This window comes from Triturus cristatus, chromosome 5_1, assembly GCF_964204655.1.
Source record: "Triturus cristatus chromosome 5_1, aTriCri1.1, whole genome shotgun sequence".
NCBI classification, from domain to species: Eukaryota; Metazoa; Chordata; class Amphibia; order Caudata; family Salamandridae; genus Triturus; species Triturus cristatus.
This window is the reverse complement of record NC_140587.1, coordinates 98,572,094-98,584,319: the sequence shown is the minus strand read 5'-3', so window position 1 is coordinate 98,584,319 and position 12,226 is coordinate 98,572,094. Positions and strand designations below refer to the sequence as shown.

The following is a 12,226-nucleotide window of genomic DNA, read 5'->3' as shown; positions in this document are numbered from 1 at the left end:
TGAGGTACGTTGGTACAAAGACAGGTTGTGCAGTGCAGAATAGGACTATCTGGTGATATGTCGTCCTCTGCATCAAAATATGTTCTGCTCTGGCCAAAAAGCATCCTCCTGAAGGCTTAAGGGCTCATTCTTCCAGAGATGAGACTGCTATCACGGTATTGCATCGTGGACTTCCAGTCCTTGACATTTGTCAGGCAGGAACGTGGGCATCCCTGTACATGTTTACCAAGCTCTACTGTCTGCGCAGTCAAGACCACAGGGATGGCCTTTTTGGCCTCTGTCCTGCAGGACTTCTGGTCTAAACTTGTCCACAGTCCCTCCGGGGATGGTATTGCTTGGTTATCTATTCAAAGGTAAGAAATATGCATCTATGTGTCTCTCTCAGATGGACAAATTACTTGTCTTCGGCAACGGCTTATCTGGTAGAGACATGATCCAGCTGCAGATTCCTTATCGACCCACTCATCCTCCCAGCACTGCTGATAGGTTTTTAGAGTTACAGCTGATCCCTTTCAGGGCCCTAATTGGTCGGAACATACCAATGTCAGTGCACTTCATGGCTCTGCGTTTCTAGTTTGGAAAGTCGTGGAAAGTATCTGACGTCAAGCCTGCTAAGGTGGTGCCTATATTGATGACGCGGACATCACAACGGCGCCGGCTACGTCATGCGGAGCCGACCGACGCCACCTACCGACGCGCAGGGGTTTTGCTTGAAGAAACATCTTTCTGATCCAGTCTGATGCTAGAGAAATTCAAAGGTAAGGAATCTGCTGCTAGATCATGTCTCCATCAGACAAGCCGTTACCGAAGGTAAGTAACTTGTCCTTTATCAAATTAACTCATATTTGCATAACAGCCTTCAACTGCAGATCAGATACACCCTTCCGTTCAGAATTTTTTTTCTTTTATTTATAAATCTACCATTTTAGAATAGTAAAGCAGTTAATTAAAAACACATTTCATGACCGGTATTAGGAATGAGATGCACGGGGGTCATTACTGTCTTTTTATTCGCTTGTACGATGTGGGGAACTTAAGCAGTCATCCTGGTCATGAGAAAGCTCCTTTGTCAAGCAGATGTCACTTTTGGCACTCTAATTCAACTTAGTAAACATATCCGATCTAGCTTAACCTGGAAATATTACGTTACATTTTTAATTTGCCAGAAAATAAGAACATTCATCAGAAGCAACGTCTGAAGTTAAGTAACATTTACATCTTTGTTTCTTCAGAGACCTTTGACCATAGTGATTTTGCTGTTGATTTTCAAAAACTGTTTACTCCCAAACTGTCCTCTGAACCATAAGGATTAAGGGAAGTGGTAATCCTTGAAGTATATGTACGAGTGAGTAAGAGAAAAATTGAGAGGGAAGGAAGAGAGATGACTGGAGAGAGGGAAAAGGGACATGAGAAAGGCAAAACAAGAGAACCAACAGGATATAGTAGAGAGATAATGTTGTAGAGATGGAGAGAAAAAAAAAGAGACGAATAACCAGGTGTTTTTTCTTTTTTTTTTTTCTGTAGGAGTTTATAAAGTCTGAGCCTCTGGAGTCTTTGAAGTCACCTCTCCGTCAGAGGGCAATTGTCTGCTCTACACATCTTGTGTATCCTTTCTTGATCACCACCATGTCTTTTGTGCATTATTTCACTTTCTGACCTTCTCTTACTGACAGTCCATGAATTGTATATCATGAAAGTAGAGCCAGGGTGTTATCTAAGTGTGTATTCAGAAGCAGAGACGGACGAATTTTCTATGGATCATGCTGAGCATCTTGGAAGAAAACCTAGTTTTGAAGCTTTGATTGAATGCTAGGGTAGAGATCTCAGCACAGGGATGGTATGGCAGCAGTGTATTTGTTCATATATAGGCATTTTAATAACGCTAGTTTTAGCGCAGTACTTAAATAACTGTAGCTTAGTTTTGATCCAATGATGACAACCCCTGATAATCATGAAGATAAGAAACGATTTTCTGAATTGTTTCAAATGCAAGATGGCAGAGGTTGCAGAGTCAATTAAGGAAACAAGACAAAGTTGGTACTGACCAGCGCTCTGGCGCTGCCACAGCGCAACGTCACTTCTCGGGGCAGTCTCCATCACGGGTGGTGCCTGCAGTTGGTTTAAAAAAGAGCAGCTCTCCTGGTTTCTCCTCCTGGAGAAATGTTTGCAGGGACATCTCCACCTCTCAGCTCAACAGTCCCCTTTTCAAATCGGATATTAGCTGCTGATTGCAATCTTCTGGGGCGATTGTCTTCACTGCGTTAGCTGGCAGTCAGTCTCCACTCCTGGGTCATAAAGGTCCAGTTAGGTACAGACTCCTTTGATTATGAGAAATCCTGAAACAGTTAGTGGAATCTCCAGCCTTTTTAAACAATCCTTATAGGCATCCTTTTTTTGATTTGGAGAGACTGCCCATAAAAGATTTCTACAGAGTTCCTTCATTTGGAGTACTGGCTTCAGGCAAACCACACACAGTCTCCTTCACTCTTTAGGTGATAGCAAGGAGGAGAAGGAGTCTGCGAAGCTCTCTATCAAGGCTACCCAAAAGATTGGTACACAAAGGAGGGGGACAACCATTGCACTTGCAATCGGCTAGCTTTTGTATGAAGCGCCTCTAGTAAATCACAGGGAAGGACACACCCAAGGAACACACTTGCATTTCAAACATATCACTGTCCCCTGATTCCCACATCCAGTGATTTTGTTAACCACCAAAAGGTTAGGTCTAATTCGGGGTTCTGCAGTTCACATTGCCCATCTAGAACATAAGCTTCATCCTCCATTTCGGAAACAGTACCCACACTGTGAAATCAAAATTGATTTTGTCATGTCCATAGGTTAACATGGCACATCTACTCCTTGCACACTTATTCCTGAAGGTATGGCAACATGCTAAGACAAACACCCACTATACTCACGTGCACAGGGAAGTAATGTAGTTGTACTGAACAATCTACACAGCGTGCCCCGTAGGCCAATGGCCTCTGCAGATATTGTAAAAATGGTCTGTTGTACTAGTAATGGGTCATGCTGTTATCAATATCAGTACATTATTTTGCTCTGAGCAAGTATAAGTCCTATCTGTCTAAGAAAGGCACTCTTGGTGCTTCCTTCTAGACTGCAGAGCCCAGCAATGGGCCACAACACTTTACAGCGCCTAATTACAGCGGCTGTTAGTACACATGCATGGTTGTGCGGAGTCCAGAACAAAAGAAATACTAAACTGGACAGAAACTTGCATGTTGGTTAACTCCAGGCCGACGCCCATGCATGCAAATCCTGCAGGGAACATTCTGATGGATACTTCTGTCTGCAGATTCCTTACCTCTGAATATCCCAGGCACTAGTCTGGATCCAGAATCTATCTTTTGGCCTAGTCTTAAATGCCAATAAGGGCTTTGGAATTAGTCATGGTGGCATCCCTGGAGCCACATAGCACTCACCTTGTGCCCTGATGTCAGTTCCTTTTTTTCTGTGCTTTTTGACGCATGTCTGGAGCTTTTCTCCACAGTTGCTCAGGTGATTTTTCAGCTCTCCAAAATCATTTATAACAGTACGTTAGGGATATGTCTCTTCCAACATCAGTTTGCTGGAGTTAAGGGTGACTCACTTGGTGTTGAAGGCCTTCCACCCACCATCCGAGGAAGGCTGGTGCAGGTGCACACAGACCAGACTTCTGCCATGTGGTACAGTACCAAGCAAGGCGAGATAGGATCTTGAGCTCTATTCTAGAAGGTTAGGCGCCTCTTCAAGTGGCTGGAATGCCGAGCAGTTTCCATGGTGGAAAACCACCTGGCTGGATCTCTAAATGCCAGTGCCGACCAACTCAGCCATCGACTCTTAGCAGATCTCGAATGTCAGTTACACCAGGAGGTGACACAGGGCATCTTCCGTCAATGGTAAGAACCCTAGCTCAATCCTTTTGCCGCCGCTAGGAATGTGAGATGTCAGCACTTCGGCACGTTGGAGTTTCCAAGGCACGTGTCTCTTGGAGACGCCTTTTAGAGTGGAGCCCAGGACTGCATGCCTTCCCACCACGGCCTCTCCTGTGCTGATTTTTGAGGAAGATCATGAACGACCAGGCTTAAGTCATCCTAGTGACGCCAGTCTGGCCCAGGAGAGTGTGGTACTCCAGGACATAAGCATCTGTCCTGTGACTTGCATCTTCTGCCACATCAGCAGGGTAGGGCCCTGCTTCCAAGCCTGCACAATTTGCATCTCCAAATCTCACACTTTGATTGCAACAGTTCTTGTATTGGGAGGTTCTTATTGGCCTCTGAGAGTTTGCTCATCACCTTTAAAAAGGGTTTTGGGCACTTTTTTGCTGCATTAATTTGATCCATATAATAGGATGAACAGGCTGTTTTACAGATCTTATGATATTTTTTGAAAGCAAGTTTCTATCTACATCCTACTAGTCCTCCGCACTCTCTCCAGCTTTTTTCTGTATTCGCGGTGCCTATGTAAACCACAAGGATGGTGGATGGCATCTGTATTGGCGACTGCATTTTTCCTGATACCACAATATTTAATGCCTCCCACAGCCAGGTGTTAATTATGGGTCGGCCTATTTCCACCCCTTGTCCAATTCTAGGCCGTGATTTGTTTAGTTGGCTATTTAGGTTAGGGATGTTAAAGTTTGCAGGAAGTAGTCATCAGGAAAGAGGGAAACCTGGTAACCCATTGGCTAGTGACTGCAACCTACCCTGAGGACATTTTCTGGGTATATAAAGGGCACCATTGGCACCCAGAACCCCGATCTCGTTGGACTGGAGTAGAGGACCGAAAAAGGACTTGCCCTGCTGCACCAATGACCTGCCCAGGAGAGGCTGCACCAATGTGGATTGCACCTGATGATGGCTTGCAAAACAAGGGGACTGTGCCTGCTGTGTCTTGCTCATGGAGAAGTTCAATCCCGAGCCCAGCGCAAGCAAGAGACTCCAAGGGTAATTTGGCTGACCTCCTGTTCGCAGCCACAGGGCCACAACAACTGAAGAAGCCTGTTGGAAGGAGTTTGTAGCCCATTACCGTGCAGAACCAGGGACCCGATGCTCAAAAGTTGCCCCTGAGTCTGCTGGATCTGGGAGAGTTGTCAAAGTGCCTATGGCCACCCAGAAGTCAAGTTACAACCAAAAGGAGGGAACCGCTGTACCAGGCGGCTGGTAGTCTAGTGACGTTTAGACTTCTGCCAAGCTCCAGAGGACTTGTGCCCAGGATTGCCCCACCAAGCCCGTGGACCCAGGAGTAGCCAGAGGAAGACTACCTTCCATGGCACACCATTTTCAGCATCTTGAATCAATCATGAAATTTGTAAAGCGCACTTCATACCCATGAGGGTCTCAAGGCGCTGGGAGGGGCGGGGTGATGCTACTGCTCGAATAGCCAGGTCTTGGGTAGTCTCCTGAAGGTGAGTGGGTCTTGGGTCTGCCGTATGAGGATGGGGAGTGTGTTCCAGGTCTTGGCGGCGAGGTAGGAGAACGATCTGCTGCCGGCGGTCGCTCTTCGGATGCGGGGGACGGTTGCGAGGGCGGCGGAGCTGGCGGTTCGGGGTGTAGAAGGTGAGTCGTTTGTTGAGGTTTGCTGGTCTGGTGTTGTGTAGTGCCTTGTGTGTGTGTGTGGGTGAGGAGTTTGAAGGTGATCCTCTTATTGACGGGCAGCCAATGCAGGTCTCTCAGATGGGGTGTGATGTGGTTGTGTCGAGGCATGTCAAGGATCAGGCGGGCAGGGGCGTTCTGTATGCGTTGCAGTCGTTTCAACAGTTTGGCCGGGGCTCCCGCATAGAGGGCATTTCCGTAGTCCAGCCTGCTGCTGACGAGGGCCTGGGTGACTGTTCTTCGTGTGTGGTTTGGGATCCACCTGTAGATCTTCCGGAGCATTCGGAGGGTGCTGAAGCAGGAGGATGAGATGGCATTGACTTGCTTGGTCATGGAGAGTGTTGAGTTGAGGATGAACCCCAGGTTCCGTGCGCGGTCGGTGGGTGTTGGTGCTGCTCCCAGGGCGGTCGGCCACCAGGAGTCGTCCCAGGCTGAGGGGGTGGAGCCGAGGATGAGGACCTCCGTCTTGTCCGAGTTCAGCTTCAGACAGCTGTTCTTCATCCATTCGACGACGGCTTTCATTCCTTCGTGGAGGTTGGTTTTGGCGGTGAGGTGTTTTTTGGTGAGGGAGAGGAACAGCTGTGTGTCGTCAGCGTAGGAGATGATGTTGAGGTCGTACAGTCTGGCGACGTGGGCGAGCGGGGACATGTAGATGTTGAACAATGTCGGGCTCAAGGATGATCCTTGGGGTACGCCGCAGATGATCTTGGAGGCCTCGGACTGGAAAGAGGGGAGGCGGACGCTCTGGGTTCTGCCGGAAAGGAGGAAGGAGGTGGTCCATTTCAAAGCCTTGTCTCGGATCCCTGCGTTGTGGAGGCGTTTGCATAGGGTGCGGTGGCAACCAGTGTCGAAGGCGGCTGATAGGTCCAGGAGGATGAGGGCCGCGGTTTTGCCTTTGTCCAGCAGGGCCCTGATGTCGTCGGTGGCGGCGATGAGGGCGGTTTCGGTGCTGTGGTTGCTGCAGAACCCAGACTGGGACGGGTCCAGGATGATGTTCTCCTCGAGGTAGCGGGTCAGCTGTTTGTTGACGGCTTTCTCGATGACCTTTGCCGGGAATGGGAGCAGAGAGATGGGCCGGAAGTTCTTGAGGTCTCTCGGGTCCGCCTTGGGTTTCTTGAGCAGGGCGTTGATCGCGGCGTGCTTCCAGCCCTCCAGGAATGTCACGGTCTCGAAGGAGATGGGTGCGATGGTGGCGCTGGCTTTGTTGAAGATGTGGTGTGGGCATGGGTCTGACGGGGAGCTGGAGTGAATGATGTTCATAATCTTGATGGTGTCGTCGTCTATGTGGGTCCAGGTGAGCAGGGGGTCACTGTGGATGGTGGCCATGGAGTTTGAGGTGGTGTTTGTTGTTGGGGTGTTCAGGTTGTCGAAGCTGTGGTGGATTTTGGCTAACTTGCGGTGGAAGAAGGTGGCAAGGGAGTTGCACAGATCTTGCGATGGTGGGATGTCGTTGGTGTTGGAGCTGGGGTTAGAGAGTTCCTTCACGATGTTGAAGAGCTCTTTGCTGTTGTGTGCGTTGTTGTCGAGGCGGTCCTTGAAGGAGGTCCTTTTGGCGGCACTGATGAGGTGATGGTGTTGGCGCATGGGGTTCTTGTGGGCTTCTTGGTTCTCCGGTTTCTGTTCGTGGTGCCATTTCTTCTCTAGTTTTCGGCAGATTTGTTTGGAGGTCTGGAGTTCTGCGGAGAACCAGCTGGCATTCTTGGTGGTGTGTCTGTTGGAGGGTTTCTTGAGCGGGCGAGAGTGTTGGTGCAGTCGTCGATCCAACGCCTGAGGTTGCTGGCGGCAGGGTCGGTGGGCTCGGCAGGTGGGCGTCGGGCAGGGGCGGTGTTTAGCTGGTCTTTGGTGATTTTGCTCCAGCTGCGGCGGGGGACCTGTTGGGTGCGGTGGTGCGTGGTGGGTTTCTGGAAGGTGAATTGGATGCAGCGATGGTCGGTACAGTGGGGTGCGGTGGTGTGGCTGAAGGAGACGTGGGGGCTTGCGGAGAAGATGTGGTCAAGCGTGTGCCAGCAGAGTGGGAGGGCGCAGTGACGAGTTGTCTGAGTCTGAGGTTGGTGAGGTTGTCAAGCAGGGTGGTGGAGTTGGTGTCGTTGTTGTTCTCGAGGTGGAAGTTCATGTCTCCGAAGAGGATGTAGTCCGCAGAGGCAAGGGCGTGCGTGCTGACGAAGTCGGCGATGGAGTCACTGAACTGAGGCCGGGGTCCGGGGGGGGGGGCAGGGGGGGGGAAGTCTGTAGATCAGCATTCCTCTGAGGGTGGTGTTGGGATCAGTGTGGATCTGGAAGTGCAGGTGTTCAGCGGTGCTGAGGGTGTTGTCGAAGTTGGTCGAGACCTTGAGGGTGGTCTTGTGGATGATGGCGAGTCCACCTCCTACTCCGTTGGTGCGGTCTCTGCGGGTGATCTTGTAGCCGTCCGGGATGGCTATGGCGATGTCTGGTGCCGAGGAGTCGTTCTTCCAGGTCTCTGTCAGGAACAGGAAAGCTACGTCCGGGGAGGATGTCGAGCAGGTCCCAGAGCTCGACGGCGTGTTTGCGTGTGGGGCGGGTGTTCAGTAGTATGCATCTGAGGTGGTTGCGTCCTGTCCTGGTGGGCAGGTTAGAGGCTCGGAGGCTGGTGAAGCCGCAGTTCCGACATGAGAAGGGTCCTTTGGTGCGCTTCGGGGCGGCCAGGAAGCAGGTGTGTGCTCGTCCAGTGTTGAGTTCGAGGAGGGTGTTAGAATATTAGCGGCGTCGGGTGTCGCGGTGTTCGCGGGGACGAGGGGTTCTGGCGCTGGGTGCGGTCCAGGCGCAGACGGGCTTGCTGTGGCCACGCAGCGCCCGTCATAAGAAGGGGAGGTGGGAGGGAGGAGCAGCTGGGAGGTGGGAGCGGACAAATGGGAGAGTGGGGGGGCAGGGCCGCAGGGGATGCAGCGGCGGGAAAGTGGGACGGCGGGAAACAGGAGTGAGGAGCGGCGAGGGGTACAGAAGGCAAAAAGGGCACAGTAATGGCACAAGAGGGAAGGAGGAATACCAAAATAAGACAATAATACAAATAAGCAAATTACAGAGAGCACGAGCAAGAGCAAACCTTTGGCCTACCACTGGCCACCAGGGGTGAGGCGCAGGTGGTAGCCTGCGGGTGGAGGAGGGCCTCGAACTCTGTCAGCAGCGGCAGCTGGGCTAAGGGCACGGGCACACAGGTGGTGCTGTGCGGCGTAGGGAGAGAACTGCCTAAAAAAGGGTCAAGGTTCACTCCCTTACATAAGGGCCACTATATAGAATCCAGTGGTAAGGAGCCACTGACTTTGGAACTGAATCAAACACTGCATTTATTTTTGAGGTATCTGTTTCTCTGAGCCTGGTTGGTCCCCCTGAGTGGCTCCCTGCTAGAGTTGGTCACCTAAACAACAATGTAACCGTATTACAACTTGCTTAAGTTTTTCTTGAAAAAGTTTCAATGTGCCAAATTTGGCACTACTTGTTTTTGTGGTTGAGTGAAAAGTGCTGATTTACTATACTTTGTAAATTTGATATCTCCGTAATCCTCTGGTGGCTCTTTTTTTAGGTATATAAAATATTTCTTCTTCAGTTGTTTTGGTGCTGTTTAAACGCTTTACGCTTGTTCCTTTGAGTAAACCTGACTACTTAGAGCCACAGCTACCGAGGCTTAAACTAAAGGTTAAACAAACAAAACCTACTGTCCTAATGTGGATTTGTAATGTATTAGACAGTGAGGTTGCGCAACCACACCACATAATACACCACATTTACTCCCAGTGGAGAATTAATCTAAGTGGCATTATTCTAGGAAGAGGCTACATATGGAAGTTCAGTAGTGTGTAGCAGTATAAATAAGGAGAAGTAAAAACAGTAGGGGAGTATAATATTACAAGGGGAGAAAGGCAGAGAGGTGGAACTATCAAAGGTCTTCCACTGCTCAGTGAACTACTTTTTTCTTTTTCTCAAAAGGAGTGCATTCATTTTTCTCTTTTTTCCTAATGTGCTTGCTTATTAGGTCTCGCCTAGACAGGGCATGCACTGTCTCTTCAAGACATGTTGTGTACACTCTGTGAGCTTACAGTCCATCCATTGCTTTTTTTTATTGTTGTTCTGAGTGTCATTTGTAAATCCTTGCTTGTATGTGGTGATTCGCTATGAATGTTCCTCTTTTCCGTGTGTTGTTCCCGCCCACAGAGCATGCCCCAAATACTTGTAGCTTACACTTTTTTGCTTGTATGTTCTTTTTTTCAGCACTTTGTTTTTCTTTGCTATCTGCAAGTGTTTCTGGCAGCCTTTGTTTGTGTGTCATTTGTAAAGCTTTAAAACCTCTTGTTAGGGGGGGCGTGGCCTGAGGCGTCAACATTGGCGGTCACACTCTAAGAGTGCTCCGGACCCCTCCATCATCCACCTCAAATCCTGATACCTGCGGCTGTCATCAGAGTCCCCTACCTGCTCATAGGGCTCCCTTGGATGGCATACTCTGCACTTGCCCGTCCGGATTGCTGCTCGGAGCTTTCAGTGCCCTGTTGTGATCTTGCTTCCTCGAGGCCCTGGGGCTGCAACATGGCAGACGCCGCCATGAACACACCGAGAGGCGCGGTCGGCGCTGCACCTCCTGGTCCATTGGTGGCCCCACGAACCATCGCCCGGCCACCGAAAGCTGCTCTGGCCGTCTGCCGGCCTGTTATGACTCCGGTTCCCCCGCACACCGCTGGCGCAAGATGGCAGTCTCCGGCGCCCACGGCTGGTGAACTGTTGTGCTGGGCATCCGCCTTGGAGCTCTGTGGATCCGGTCCGGCCCGCGGGGAGGTGGAGGTACCCTGAGTGGTTTCGCTGCTCCGCTCTTACCATCTGAGGCCGCAGCAGGACCCTGCAGGACAGAAATCACCCGGTGAGTGTGGTCGGGTGCAGGGATCGGCTGCGGCGCCGGGCAGCGGCGTAGGATGTCGTGCTTGGGGCCTGAGTTCCGCACCTTCCGGCGCTCGGCCAGCGTGTCGGCTGGCGCCTGCTGCGTCAAACCGGCAGCGATAGGGAGCACCTGCGGACCCTTTCATCGGGATGGCCTTGGGCTGCATGATCAGGGTGTGGATTCCTCCGGTGAGGGGGGAGGAGACCAGCTGTCTGTTCAGACAGCGGCACAGGAAGACGCGAGTGCGCACCCCTCCTTCTCTTACCAGACCTGGCGCTGCGACACATTCTTTACCCCCTCAACCGCTGTGAGGCTGATTCCTGGAGCGCTGTGCTGACCCGCGTTGAGGATTCGGGGCGTGGGGGTCCGGTGTCTGAGAGTCTGGGCCTACCACATGCAGCTGACCTCCTGCCTGGCCTGAGGACTGCGTCACCCCTGGTGGGCATTGTGGGGGACCGGCTGTCAGTTCGGACAGCGGCGTATCTGAAGGGCGAGCCCCCCCCAGCAAAACTGGCTTGGTGGGACGTCTCTCGACCCCCCCCCCCCTTCCCGTTGGGACGCGGGTTTTGGGACTGGTGTCCTTCGTGGTACTGGAAGGGCCGTTTCCTGCGGTCCCTGCTGTGAGGGGCGGCGAGGCCGGCGACGCGTCCTGTCGGGTGTGCGGTGTTGGGTCTGCTGACTTACTGCATCTGTGGTCTACCCCATCAAACTGAGCTCCTTCACCGCCGGGGGGCTACGCTTGAGGTCCGGGGCTCCACATAGGGCCCTTTAGTAACGACCTGGGCCCTTCGTAAGCTGACGGGGTTCTTGGCCTTCTGACATACACTCCTGATTGTTGGGATCCCCCCACATGACTAGCAGTTGCCACCCGACCACCGACAAGATCTGTCACCAACTATAGGGAGGGACAGGGTTCCTAAATCTACACCTGCCCCCACGCAGAGGAAAATGGATCGGTTCACTACCTCCGAGCAAGAACCCCCTGGTAAAGTGGCTGGGGGTCCTCCTCCCCCGCAGGGCGGGGGTCTCAGCACCATCCTCCACGCCATTAGCGCCTCACAAGCGTCCGTTGAGAGGGAAGATTGGAGAAATCAAGGTGGATGTGTCCCTCCTCCGAAAGGACCTTCGTAACGCCACAGCAAGGCTGACAGAAGCGGAGTCTCGCATATCCACGGCGGAAGATGACATCGCACAATTGAAAGAACAAGTGGCCCACCTCCGCACTCATACCCGGGAGCTCCACCGGCGGGCTGAGGATGCCGAAAAACGTGCACGCCATAACAACCTCTGCCTGATGGGGTTTCTGGAGGGGGTTGAAACGGGTCAAGTGGCCACATTTTTCGAGACCTGGTTTACATCATTGATGCCTGAAAACACCTGATCGTGGTTTGTGGTGGAAAGAGCTCACAGGTCCCTTGCCCCCCGGGCGCTCCACCTCGCCCCATCATCCTGTAGGTTCTTAATTTCAAGGACCGAGACGCCATCCTGCGAGCGGCACGTGTAGCAGGCCGTCTCAGATTTCAAAATCTCACTATTATGGTATTCCCGTACTACAATAGGGAGGTGCAAGAACTCCGGCGCTTCTACACGGACGTTAAGAAGAAACTGTGGGCCCTCGTCCTACAATATCAGCTTCAGTTCCCTGCCCGCCTGCGAGTTATTTTCCAGAACAAAACACAATTCTATGATTCACTCCAGGCAGCATGGACATGGCTGATGGAGGAGCGGCCACTCCGTCAGAGGCGTGACC

General features: G+C 51.7%; 1 protein-coding gene across 2 annotated transcripts in view; it reads left to right on the top strand.

Annotated features, from left to right (window-relative positions):
• The window catches only part of MROH1 (maestro heat like repeat family member 1), a 2,508,022-nt gene that overhangs the window by 1,457,073 nt on the left and 1,038,723 nt on the right, over positions 1–12,226 (top strand). For both annotated transcript variants that reach the window (XM_085604508.1, XM_085604507.1), the window contains one exon: positions 1,525–1,604. In XM_085604508.1, coding sequence (XP_085460634.1) covers positions 1,525–1,604 — 80 coding nt within the window. The remainder of the gene's footprint in view (positions 1–1,524; positions 1,605–12,226) is intronic.